We start from the raw sequence: 13,884 nt of genomic DNA, 5'->3' as shown, positions 1-13,884 counted from the left end.
ACGCGCCCACCGCAACTCCCGGGAAACAACATCGACCACGTGTCGCCTGCCCGCCCGCGGGAAACGCGAGCCCGCGCGCCCCAGGCCCGCCCCCGCTTCGCCCCAGCCAATGAGCGGACCTAGCGGAAAAGGGGGCGGGACCTCCGTGGTGACGTCCGGCGTTCGGGGAGCGCGTGACACGCGGGAAACGCTCCCTCCTGGGGAGCGGCGTGGTCACGTGGGATAGTGGCTCCGCGTCGCCGCGGCGCGGACCGTTCCATTACCCGCCGGATGGGAGGGGAGGCTGGGCTGGAACCACCGCGGGCGGGGGGCGGGGTCGGCCGGAGGCGCTCCCGTGACGCCGCGTGGGGCGGGACGTCGGCGCGCGGAGGGTGCGCGCAGGCAGCGGGAGCGGGAGCCAGAGCCACTCGTTTCTCAGCACCACCGCCATGGGCCGGACACTCGCGTTCTCCCTCGCCGCCCTTTCCCTGGCGTGCTGCCTCTGCGAGCTGGCCGCGGGCGCCGCGCAGAGCGGCGGCAGCGCGCCCGTCGGTGAGTGATTCGCGTATTCCCCTTTCCCCCGGGAGCTGCTGACGGGGCAGCCCCGCCCGCTGCCGGGCGCTGGGGGGGAGCGGGGCGGGCTCCGCACACCGAGCCCTGCCGGCCCTCCCTCCGCGCCCGCTCTCGGAGCCCCCGCGGCCGGCGGGGCGGGAGCGCCGCTGCGCCGCCCGGAGCCCGCCCTGCGCTCCCTCAGCGCTCGGCAGCCACCGCCGCTTCCGCAGGGCGGCAGCGCTGCCGCCCGCCTCGGGCGCCGCGGCCGCAGCCCGCTGGGCGTTTGGCCCGCTATCCCGATTGGCGCGGGTTTGGGTCCGTTGTCCCGGTTGGACGCCGCCTGCGGTGCCCCCTTGGCAAGCCGCAGGGGGCTGGGAGCCGCTACCAGTCCCCTGTACGCGGGTGGTTCTTGTATACTCGGTGCAGGTCTGATAGCGAGGGTTTCCCTGACTCAGCGGTGGTGGTCTGTCCCTGCCGCCGCTCGTTCCTTATCCCGGTGCGAGCCCCGTTAGCCGTCCTGTGGGTTTGCCCACTATTGCCCGCAGCTCTGGCCCCATGAGCTCTGTGCTGAAGTGTTTGCCTGGCCGAGAACCGCGAAATGTGCCGTGCTCCGGGAAGCGAAGGGGAGCAGTTGCGTGGAAGTACTTCGGTGTTCCGTGGCCGCGTTGCACGGTGGCGCTGGAGGCAGCTGGGTTTGAGGCTGCCCGGTCCCCGCTGCCGCAGCCGTTCTAGGTTTCCTCTCCAGCCCTGCTCTGACGGCGGGATGCAGGGCGGTGTGGGTCACCTGGTGGGAACCGAGAGCTGCTCCGTGACTGCTCAGCCAGGGGTTAATAGCCGCTCCGCTGCAGCGGGAGAGGGCACTGTTGGTCCAGCAGGACGAACTCTAGTTTCCAAGTTTCCTCCTCGAGTGTAAGGGGAATATCCGAATTTACCCCGTGTGAGAGCCAGTACAACAGGTTTATCTTGGGAGCAAACGTCAGCTCGCTTAGTCTGAAGAGCTGAGTTTGTGATACCGGAGTAATTTCTTTCAGTAAAGAGTAGGCATCTTCTGATGTGGAAAACTGGGAAACTTGCAGTTATCCCATATAAAAGACCCTAAGAGACAATGTCTGAGACCCTGCCACAGATTCTGAAGTTAACAGCTCATTGATAAAAGCTCTTCTGATCCTTTATTCTTGCACATCAGATCGTGTGTTTTTGAAACTGAACTAAAAGTGCTTGTGCATCTGGTATTAGTTAGCTGCACTGACTGTCTTCCTGTCTCCACAGATGTACTGTGCTACATTTTCTGTGTACCAGTGAGGAATTTGCAAAAGTCAGGGTTGTTCATTTGTCAGAAGTCGGTGGTGTGTGTGCTGTGATCATTTCTCAGATGTATATCCAGAATAATAATCGACTGACTTCTTTTTTCCCCAGAATTTTTTTCACCCCTGAGATCTATTATCCAGAAACTGTCATATAGCTCTTCAAGTGGTTTGAGTGCTGCCTTCCCAAAGGGAACAGTGCAACTGTTGCATACCTCACTGATGCAAACCGACAAAGGTCTTTTCATATCTTATGTGAAAGGGAAGAAATAGTGCCAGCATTTCTGACCTGATCCTGCCTTAACCAAGAGAAAGGCCAGGTAGATTCAGGGTTAATTCAGATTGTCAGATTACTGAAGTTACTTAATGTATTTGTAGTTGCTATCTGAGAGGTAAATTACCATGCTGATTGCCAGAGATCTGTGGATAAGAGTGTTCACTTCACAGAGAAGAGGCAAAGGTCACCCAAAGGTGGATAGGTGGGTACGGTGTGAAATGTGATAGAGAGCATGCAACATGTGGGTTGCATGTGGGTTTTCCAAGTATGATGGCTGTATGAGTAAGTATTAATTAAAACTGATGCAGTCAAACTGCAGATTTGGAGATCTTACTTGAGCCAGATAGTGGATGTGTTGTCATTGTGGTTTTAAGGCAACAATATTTGACTGAGATTGACATAAAAAAGCATCTGGACTAGTTAGATTGCTGACTTTTGCTGTGATCAGAATATGAATAGATTGACTTCCTTTCTGCTCTCCTTTTTTATGCATGTGAATATGAATTCCTCTAGGTTCTTGTCTTTATTTGATTGCTTTCTACTGTAGGGTTATATATAGCTGGCTGTATTACATAAAGGAAAAATAAAATCAAAAGGAAACAGGCTTTTACCACCTGAGGTTTCAATAAACTTCTGCAAAATTAATTTAGTGAACTTTGGTAACTTCACTAGAGTAGTGTATCCACTATTATCTGAGTTTACTGTAGTTAGATGTTGCATGAGGCAGAATCGTGCACATGTGGGGGTCTGGTTTAGCAGTATCACTATTGTCTGGAGGAAAATGTGTTTACTTCATGTTAAAAACATTCAAAAGTTGTAGTTTTCACTTGTAGTTAGTTCAGTGTAAAAGACTGTGCCTTAACCTGGGAGAGTGCAGATCTAAGACTTGTTTCTGTGGGTGAAGTTGCTCTTTTGACAGTGGTAATTTTGTCCTAATCAGTGCTTGCCTTTTTTTTTTTTTTTAAGGCATCTGTGGAAACTTCTCTGACTGCGATTCATGTATTGCTAATGGCACAAATGTAGTAGGAGTCTGCGTGTGGATCACATGTAAAGGTAAGGAGGATTACATAGTGCAGATCCTTACTTTGCCATTGTTAAGGAAACTTCCCTGTCTGACCATTCAGGAGATGTGGGCAGTCACACTCCCACCACTGGAAACTTTCACTGCCAGGACTGAAGCCCCTTTGCAGGAGTCAGCTCATGACGGGTGCCCCACTTGACTCCCTGCACACCCCACACTCACACACTCAAACCAGATTTCCTTACCAGTTCAACCCAGGTTTCCCTTCACAGAGTCTCAGGTGTCTTGTTCCATAAAGCAGTTTATTCACAGTGCAGTAATACAGAAACAGCTCAAGCTGGTGCCTCCAAGGAGAGACCTCCAGTAAAGGAATCCCTGGGTTTTATACTGTCACAGTCTTAAATGGGTGATAGTCTGGGGTCATTGGCTCCGTGGTGTCTCTGAGTGTCTGGTCCCTTGGCTGGGACACAGGTCCCTGTGCCCTTTTGTTGTGCACCCAGTTCCCAGCTCAAGCTGCAGCTCATACTGCAGCTGCTCACCGAGCTACCTGCACTGAATGTATTCCTCAACACTGTGGAGAGCCTTAAACCCAACTAGACTTACTTCATCTATATTGATGTTCATCACACAAATACTCTGTTCTGTTTGATAACTTAATAAAGCATTAACTCATAATTTGTATCTATCATTCAGCTGTCTTCACCTGAGAACTTTAAATGTTTGATGTGTTCAAAATATTCCCAGATTTCTTAGGCTTCTGATTTAAATCTGTGCTGTTGATAAAGTAATGTTTTCCAGGTGGTTCAGAATGTTTTTAGGACAAACTAGTCACTTGTATTTGCTGTTAAGGGATCACGAGTAGATTCTGACCTGCAAACACAACTCTGTCCTTCAGTCCCTTTTGAGGTCTTGTCATGGACCTGGTGGTCGCAACCACTGCTCCTGAACTGAAGTGCAATACAGGTAGAGGAGTCCATTAAATAGTTAACAGCAATGTTCATAAAACTACGAATTGCAGGCCACTGAAGGGAAGGTGACAGAGCTGAAGAAGCATTAGTTGTTTTCTAATTTAGAGCATTATTTTTCCAATTATAGGTGAGTTGGATGTAACTACATTTGGTTGACATCTGGTACTCAGTCCTGGAGGAGATGAAATTGCTGTTGACAAAGTCATACAAAGACTAAATAAGCAGGCCTCAGGTGGACTATCTGTACTTCTTATGTGAGGTGAAAACAGAGTAAGAGGAGAGAATGGCTTGACTGTCATAATGATTTTTATAGCACTTGATTGTAGGTAACCAAGAAGGGTTATATATGAAGGTTAAGGTGCTTTGGAACTAATGAAATCAATTTTGGATGCAACTTATCGTTCAGAAAGCTCTTTTTCTGAATTCTGCTTGTGGTGTTGGACCAACAGGCATATACTGCAAACACCCAAGAGATCTAACTTCTTTGAGAGAGAGATTGAAATCTCCATCAAGGGAGAATAAGTCAAGGCAGAGAATAAGAAACTGTATTCAGCCATTTCAAGGTCAAGGACCAGTTTGAAAAGCTGGAACTAAGTTTTACTTGGACATAGAATTTTTTTAAGACAGTAAGATACTTTTTTTATGATGCTACCATAGAGGTGGAAATGTTTAACTTGGAAAATGCCACAAATAGAAACACTGTTTAATTTTATCAGCTCTGAAGAAAAAACATCAGGCTATACTGTTACAACAAAATATGTAAGTTTTGCCTAAGTGTTGATTTGAGTGGTGGAGTAACTAGTGAAAGAAAACACTAAAAAGTCTAAAATTATTAATATAATACTGAAGTCTTGTATACTAAAGTGGCTGTCTTGGCTAGCAGATGGTGTTTACTTTGTCCTATGAACAGTTTATTAGTATCTAGGAGCAATGTCTCAAACACTTTAAACTTCAACTACTGTAAATATCTTGTTTCTTCTTTTCTAACAGAAGGTAAAGAGATGTGTGCAAATGAAACAGAAGCATCTGTGAAGACTGGAGAATGTTCACCTGTAGAACAGTGTTCCTGTGAGTATTTAGATACTCAGCTTTCACATTGTTTAATGTGAGGCAGTTGTGTTTACAACTCATTTGTCTGTTCGCCTTTTGTTGATATGCCTTCTACAATTTATGTAATCATTTACAAGTATGTAAATAAGCCCTTTGCTTTCTGCTTAAACAGAAAATATATGATACTAGAATACACAATTTTGTTGTGCATTCATTTAACTGCTTATTGTTGCTGTTTTAAGAAGCCTGACGTATGTTAGTAGACACATCTTTCGATACTACCTTGCTTTCTTAGATACAGCATATCCCAAGGAACTTGTCAATGTCCTCAAGGCAGTAAGCTGCATGTTGAACAAAAAAGTTTTACCTGCTAAGTCATCTGAGATGCAGTACATAGGAAGAACTTATGAACCTTCCAGTTTTAATAGTTAACTAGCACAACTCTTCATGCAGTTCTGAAGTACAGGGTCTGGGATATAGAGCTGAATAAGATAAATCCTTCATGCTAGGAATGTGCTCTACCACTTATCTACTTCAGACTTAATTTGTGCTTGCTGTGCAAAACTGATTTGCAGGATATGAATAATTTAGATTAGGTCTTGAATTTCACTTTTGTGGAAGCCCTCAAATTTTAGTTTTTCTGAAAATTGACAAGAAATGGACTTTGAAATAGGATTGCCTGGTTTTAAGATCTAGAACAGCAAGTGAAAATTCTGAATAGTCTTGTCCAGCTGAATTCAACAGTGTGGCTAAAGCGGCTGGCTCACAACAACAGAGATGAGGCTTCCATGCTGCTATGGGCTATATTGTGATGGCAGCCAGTCAGAAATAATTCCTTTTGACTTGGACTTGTGTGTTGTTTCTAAAATTGTAACGATCACCTCTTAATCAGGAGTGCTAAAAGTACTATTTTTTTAATGCTCTCCAAAGAGAGCATGATGTTACGATGCCTTTCTTCTGTATCTAAGAGAAGTGTTTTTACAATCTACTTCTGGTAAACTTCTAGTGACTCTGTCAGGTTGTTGTGTTTTTGGTTGTGCATATTCAAGGAAATTAATTGTCACCCTTAGTAGGGGGTCTTTGTAGGTGTAAGAGCATTGTCAAAACCCTTCTTGAACTCTCTCAGGGTTGGTACTGTGACCACTTCCATGGAGAGCCTGTTCACCCTCACCTTTATAGACTCTCACTTCTGCATTCAGGACTGACATGGGAAAATGTGGGCCAGTTTTTAAGTGGCCCTAAATGGTCTGAGTGCCAGTGGGACTCAAGAGAAGGTCGATTCTGATATATCCGGCCTATCTGTGTAGAAACAGTTGGCTCTGGTTTCCCAGAATGCTAAGTTATGTTCAAGATGTGAATAACCACATCTGAATGAACCCTGAGTATTAAAGGCTTCTGGACATCATAGTATTTCAGCAGGAGGCTTGCTGATGTATCAGTGTATGATTAACCAACAGTTTAGACAAGCTGTCTATGTGTGATTAACTTGGATGATACAGTAAGTTGCAGAAGACTTCACAGTTCTGCATTTTGGGTGAGGTGGTTTTTTTTTTTTTTTTGTACAGCACATACTAAAGCTGAGATTTCCTACATCCAGCAAAGCTCTCGGAACAGGAAGCTTTAGCAAAGCTTTCAGATTCTTGATGAGGTTTTGGTTTTCCCTTCATTCTGATTCAGTTGTCTAACCATTCTGATTTATAGTTGAACTTGGTAGGTCAGGTTCAGTCTAAGTTACAGTGAGGTTGGGAAGCAGTACTGTATGCCTAGTTCTCTATCATGTAAAGCTTGTACAGTAGGGCTCTTCTCACTCCTGTTTGCTTTGAGGAATCATGAGTTACCAGTTGAACACTGGCTTGACTGGGTTGTCTGTGACAAGATTTTTCATGTATTCATTCATGTAACTTCTGATGTTAGTATGGTGGAGTCAACTGCTTTGTAATTTCATACTAAAACTACAGTAGAACTCAGTGCTATATGAAATAGCTAAAACTATGCCTGCTGATGCTGGGTTGTTTTTTAGCTAAATACCATCATTAATCTCTCTAATGTAACTCTTATTTTTTCATAGCTTCCAGTAATTTCAGTACTACTGTACCACCTTCCAATGCTACCACAGCGTCTTCCAATGCTACCACAGCGTCTTCCAATGCTACCACAGCATCTTCCAATGTGACCACAACCAGTTCTGCTACCACAGCTCATACTACTATAGGTAATACAGTAGCACTGAACATAGGATGGCACTAAACTAGGAACTGGTGAATAAAATGAAGGATAAGGACTTCTTCCACAGTTCAGTGTAGTAGCTTGAGTACTAAACATCTGATGTACAGAATACATAAACGATTCCAAGGTTTGGAAGAGGTGGATTTTAAAAAACTCTTAATTATATTGGCAAGAAGCATTTTCTCTGTTAAAAATTGGACCAGTGGTAATTGTTTGAATTAATCATTTCCACTAATCTTTCCATTAATCATGAATTCTTAAGAGGGTTTTTTTTGTTGTTATTCAGAAATTTCTCTGCCATCTTAACAGTGAAGTTCTTAAAAAAATGAATCTAATCTTTAAAAGCATCTACTTGTCAAGTGAGCTGGGAGGTAAAAAGTTGGTACTTGGTTAGTCTTAGGACAGCCTAATGTACAGTAGGGCGATGTTTAGCTTTGAGTAAACCTACAAATGTTGGCACTTGTTCCAGGCACGTAGTGAAATACTGATTCATTTTTAGTAATCCTAATTGGTAGGGGAGGGGAGGAATGGTCAGAGACCCAGTGTTCTGGCCTGATAATGAAAGAGTTTTTAGGAGGCAGTTTACCTATAGGTGGGTGGTTTTATTCCAATGATGGCATTCACAGTTAATGTTTTGGGGCAGGAGGAGTGTGTATGTCCTGTCTAGAGATACTATATTAAGTACTTTTTTAGTACAATTAAGACTAACTGATTGTAAGGGCTGTTTAATGAAGGTCCTTTGCCTTGATGCAGATACTCAGTTGTCTTGAAGCAGCTGTCTTGGTTCTTGTTCAAATACCAGTATTTATACCAGTACTTGAAAGAGAAGTGGTTTTGTCGGAATGAAGAATCACTGTGTGATCTGTGGAGAACCTTGAAATATTTGGATAACAATGTTATGCAAGTTTGAAAATAATCCTTATTGCAGAAACTTGGCTTAGTGTCACACAGCTGAACACCTAAATTGTGTGGGGTAGTCTGAGGGCAAAGCTTATCCTTGTTAAAACAAGAAAAATAATTTGCATAAGAACTTCAGTGCTTGCAAATTTTGCTGTCAAGGTTTATGGTATGCACGTACTGTCTTCTCTCAAACAGCTAATGTCACCAATGCAACTACACATGCTCCTCTGCCTACAACTGCCGTTACTTCACCTACCACAACACCTACTACTCCAGGTAACTGCTACTACTACTGTAATTAAAGCATAAAATACTTAACTTTTAAAGCAACACTGATTTTTATCTGGAAAGAATTACCAACTGACAGCATCAAAGCATTATTGCTGTATCTGTTGTTGTCACTTCTAACTTTATGGCAAGTCTAATTTTGTTAAGGTGATGTATGTATGCAGCAAGGTAATAGCCCAGGAATCAGAGCTAGTTGGTGAGATATTAAAAATGGGAAACGTTTTGGTCAAAAAAAATCAGCTGGACGATTTTCATAGTGTGGCTGGAATTGACTTGTTAACTCACCTGTCCTAGGGAGGTAATATTTTGGCTTTCAGTTGCAGCATAATAATGGGATGCCTTTTTTTTTTTAATGAAATTGAGCTACAGTGATGGGAATAAGCTGAAGTATTTTATTTCTGTGTCAGTCCTAAGTATGCTATTTCATGAAAAGCTTTCACAAAGTAAAGCTCTTTAAAACTAGCCTTCAGCAGATGGCTGTTATTTCCAGACTCATATTTGTTGGGATTTCAGCTGATTTCTTTAAGCATAACTCTTGCAGTAAAATACAGTAGAGGGAAGATAATAATTTATTTTGAATTTAAGCAAAAAAACCTGAGCAAGGAGCAGAGGCTGTAAATGCGTCTTGAATGTGAACATATCAATAATATACTTCTATGTAAAGGAGGAAGGCTTTGGCTCTTTGAAGTACAAATAACGTTCAGCTAGGTGTTGCTCAGTATTGAGGTCCAGAGCAATTTGTCTATAAATAGTTCTAGTCTTGTCCAATCAGTATTTAATCAGAATTTCAGTATCACTAATCTAAATGCAGATACTGATGTGTCTTTACTTTTGATTTTTTTTTTCTATGATGTTCTGAGTAATCTTAATACAATGAAGCCAGCACTAAAATCTGTAAAACTGTTGTGAGCATTGTGCATTTACAGTTTCTAATGTGGTGTTTAACAGGTACGAGTGCTACTGTGACTCCTGCACCTGCTGCACGCAAATCTACATTTGATGCTGCAAGTTTCATAGGTGGAATTGTCCTTGTTCTGGGTCTGCAGGCTGTTATTTTCTTTCTGTACAAATTCTGCAAGTCAAAAGACCGAAACTATCACACACTTTAGGATCTGCCACTTTGTATTGGACTAGTAGCCCAACACCTGTAGTTCACTGAACCAAAATATTTTCTGTTGCTCATGGAAGACAGCAGTTCGTAATATCCTTTAAATCTCTAAAAGAAGACTTTAAATGAATATTTTTGCAACATTATACTTGGCAAGAGGTGATATGAATCTCTTCAACAGGATTACTTGCAATATGCTGCATGGGTTCTAATGGCTGTTTTATTTTCCTTTAGTGGCTGCTGCTGTGGGACTTTTCTTGATATGCCAAATGTAGACGTTCAGAGATTCTTATTCAGTGGTAACACTGTTGAGTAGACAATCTCATGATGACTTATTGTGAAGGCTAATTTAATCCACATTTGATACAGTATCCCTTCAGTTCTATCAAGATGTGAATTATTGGTGACTAAATTCAGGGAGTGAAATACCGTTTATACTAGCTTATGGCTCTTACAGCATGTTGCTAGAAAGATGAACAAAAATGTAGAATTAGATAACGTGTTAATAGAATAACATAACGCTTTTTATTTTTTTTACACAAGAATAAAAGTTGCTTCATAAAATAGTTCATTCCAAACAGAATTCCTATGCCCTTCTCAATTAACGTTAAGGGTGGATGTAAGGATAATTCTTCTAATGGGAAAAAAAATATTAGTGCCTTAAAGACTAAATTTCAGTAGACTGCAAATGTGTCCCACCTATCTCAAAGATAAATAAAACTTTTAAGTACTAGCTTTACATAGAAAAATAGAATACATGTGGCATGAGCATTCCAGTTTAAAAATTTTTCACTAAAATATACTGTCCCTTATTGACCTTGTTTTATAGTGAGGAGCGTGGTACAGTGATGTTCAGCTACAAACAGAAGCTTTGACTTGTTTACCTTTTGTTCTGGCCTACAAAGACCAACCATAAAACTAGTGATAAAATGCAGTTCACTCCCTGTATAAAAAGGCAAGAACTCACATTTATACTTGAAATACTGATGTTTGGGAAGTCCTGAGGTTTTTGTTGTTCAAACGGTTCTTAAACTCATTGCAGTTAATTTCAGGGGTTTGGGTTGTTGTTTTTTTCTTTTTTACTCTCCTGTATGTCTGCTTGCTGACAGAATAGTTAAGGGTAGTTCAGAGGATCTGCTGATTTGATCCTAGTCTGGGTTGCTGTAGTTCTGTGACTGCAGGCTACACCTTTTTTAATTTCCTCTTCCCACTTCCTGTCATCAGGTTTGTGTCTCCCTGCAGTGAACTGGTTAAGGAGATCTATTCAGCCAAGTAGTTGTTTTTTTTTTTACTTGGCTGAATCAGCCAGGTGATCTGAGTATCAAAGGTACGTCATCTCCAATGCAGACTGACTTGAGCACCTGTGAAAATAAACCCACAGGAAAAATGGAAGTAAAGATAAAATCAAGTGGTGTATGTAGCACATAATGCATAGCTTCTGATGATATCCCTTGATCATCAATTTTGGGATAATCTGTAGTACTGTCTTATTAGCTCTGACTTGACTGGAACTTGGCACCCAAAACAAAATAGCATCAATAGCAGATAATACTCATGGCAATGGAACTTGAAATATGAAGCAAATTAAGTGCACTTCAGTTGGAAATTTAAAGTGTACCGTGTCGCTTTCTTGTGTTCTTTTAGTTTGAATGGCATTGTTTCTGTTATGCTGCATAGAAAACTCAAATTGCTACAAAATGCAGAGGTTACTCACCAGTACTGTATCTTTGAGTTCATTAGCTTTTGGTTTTCTAAACAAAACTAAGACAATCAGCTCAGGTTTATGAAAACAGCAGTGAGCAGCCAGTTTCCAGCAACAATATGTGTGTGAGTTAGATGATATATCCTTGGCCTTATTGTGAAATCACTTAAATCTGTCCTTTCCCTATCTAAGAACTGTTTTATTCCATTTGTTTCAAACAATATCCATGAGCTTGTGTTCTGTACTTTGAAGTGAACGAAGTACTCTTCTAAAATATGACAGTTCGCTTTTAGCTCAGCAAAGCAAACTATGCCTAATGTATAATTTTTGGCCTCAAAGGGCTCTCTTTTGGGAAACTTGCAGAAAAGTCCTGCAGAACACTTCACAGCATGGGAGTCATTGGCACAAAAAGAGTTGCTCTGTAAAATGTTGCTGAAATGCTTATTCATGAGCTATGCTGATCCTGATTTAGGTTGCCGATAAAGTATGCTGGTAAAGCGAACTAAAAATACTGTTTAAAGTGCCTTAAAATTGCTTAATCGTTTGCCTCAAATCTTGTTTAAAAGGGGAGAAAGGATACCTTGCCTTAGTTACTAAATTTTCTGTGGTGCCAGCAATTGCTGTTTTCCAAGACTTTAAGAAACCCAGGATCTCTGACATGTTCAGATGCCTATCTGAAAAACTCAAGTTTGTGCTATATCAATTTAGTCATGTTCCAAAGGGCCTGCACTACACACCTCTTGCTCATTAGCCTTGCCAGCAAGGTATAAGTCCACAGGTTAGAGTTGTGGCTGGAATTGTTTCCCTTTTAGTTGTTTGTGGGGAGGGGAGGCTGGGTTATACATCTTCACCATGTGCTTGGCTGCCTCACTGTTGAAAGTAATTACTCCTTTGTGAAATGGCAGTATCAGCTGATCTGTGCTGTGTAGTAGCAAAAAACCTGAAGTAACAACTTGCAGTTTTTCTTGGCCTTGTGTTTTGAAGTGGAAGGTAACTCATAGATCTGTAGTTGTACTTGCCCCTTAATCACTGAATTGTGATTTTAGGCACTGAATTGTAGTGACTCTTCAAGTTACCTGGCTTTTTCTTGAGGCCAACTTGTGCAGATATCAAGCTGTTACCTTATGAATGTTCTCTGCAAGTGTTGCTGTAAAAGTTTGTATTTTGTCTTCAGTGGAAGAAAACTGAAGCAGTTGTAATCGCAAAACCAAATTGATAAATAAAATCTGTTGAATGGAATTTTACCTGTAAACTTTCTTTAATGTGGGCAATCCCAGAGGGTACTGTGTGCTTGCTAACTTTCTGGAAATAAGAGCTGTTTTCCATAGAAATTGAGAAACACTGTAGGGCAAAAAGGATTAAAGATTTGTTAGCTCTCCTACATACAGTATTAACTTTGCATATGTATGTGCAACAATACTGATTCAGATTTAGAATCATCTCCAAAGAATTTTCATTTAGGTCATGTTTTTCCATGTTATCTTAACTCTGTTTTTCACAAAAAGCCAGAGAACAGCAACGCATTTAAGTGTTCCACTTGCAATAGCCTGTAAGGCTTAATGCTCCTCTTTTCCATAGTAAAGTTTATAATACTGGATGTCAGGCTGAAGAAGGGCTGCAGATTCCACAGAGTTTGTTACAACTTTGATGAAAAAGGTACTGCTCTGAGCCTTATTTCTTTTCTGATTGCGTAGAATCATAGAATGGCTGTGGTTGGAACTTTAAAGATCATCTAGTTCCAGCTCCTCTGCCCTGGGGAGGGACACCTTCCGCTAGACCAGGTTGCTCCAAGGCCAGGTTGGGTGTTTCAACACTTTCAGGGATGGAGTGTCCATAGCTGCTCTGGCCAACCTGTGCCAGTGCCTCACAGTAAAGAATTTCTTCCTAATACCTAATCTAAACCCACACTCTTTCAGTTTAAAGCCATTCCCCCTTGTCCTATCACTACATGCCCATGTAAAAAATCTCATCTCTCTTGTAGCCCCCTTTAGGTACTGGAAGGTGCTGTAAGGTCTCTCCAAAGCCGCCTTTTCAGGTTGAACAGTGCCATCTCTCTCAGCCTGTCTTCATGCGAGAGGTGCTCCAGCCCTCAGGCCATTTTTGTAACTGTCTGGAGTCACTTCTGTATGTCCAAATCCTTATGTTGGGGAACCCAGAGATGGATGCAGTATTCCAGGTGGGGTTTCACAACAGCAGGATGGAGAGTGAGAATCACCTTCCTTGACTTGCTGATCAACTTCTCTTGATGCAGCCCAGGACACAGTTGGCTTTTTGAGCTGTGAGCACACATTACCAGCTCATGTTGAGCTTCTCATTCTCCAAAACCCCCAAGTCTTTCTCAGGGCTGCTCTCAATCCATTCTCTATCCAGCCTACATTTTTGCTTGGGGTTGCCTTCACCCAGGTGCAGGACCTGGCACTTGGCTTTGTTGAACTTTGGGGTTCACACAGTCCCACCTCTCAAGCCTGTCAAGGTCCCTCTGGATGGCATCCCTTCCCTCCAGTGTACT

At 42.4% G+C, this 13,884-nt stretch overlaps 1 protein-coding gene across 2 annotated transcripts; it reads left to right on the top strand.

Moving 5' to 3' along the window:
- The first annotated feature begins 358 nt into the window (after positions 1-358).
- Positions 359-12,614, top strand: CD164 (CD164 molecule). Of its 2 annotated transcripts, none has more exons than XM_027633885.1 (6): positions 359-531; positions 3,079-3,165; positions 5,095-5,169; positions 7,220-7,363; positions 8,473-8,553; positions 9,514-12,614. In XM_027633885.1, exons 1-6 carry the CDS (start codon positions 429-431, stop codon positions 9,672-9,674), a joined length of 651 nt encoding a protein of 216 aa, XP_027489686.1. In that variant the 5' UTR covers positions 359-428; the 3' UTR covers positions 9,675-12,614. The 2 variants fall into 2 exon arrangements, with proteins under 2 accessions (XP_027489686.1, XP_027489685.1); XM_027633884.1 differs by having other exon boundaries at positions 5,092-5,169.
- The last annotated feature ends 1,270 nt before the right edge of the window (positions 12,615-13,884 follow it).

This window comes from Corapipo altera, unplaced genomic scaffold (genome assembly GCF_003945725.1).
Source record: "Corapipo altera isolate COAL_440 unplaced genomic scaffold, ASM394572v1 2b, whole genome shotgun sequence".
Lineage (NCBI taxonomy): Eukaryota > Metazoa > Chordata > Aves > Passeriformes > Pipridae > Corapipo > Corapipo altera.
Note: the sequence above shows the minus strand (reverse complement) of the source record. Positions and strands in the feature narration are given on the sequence as shown.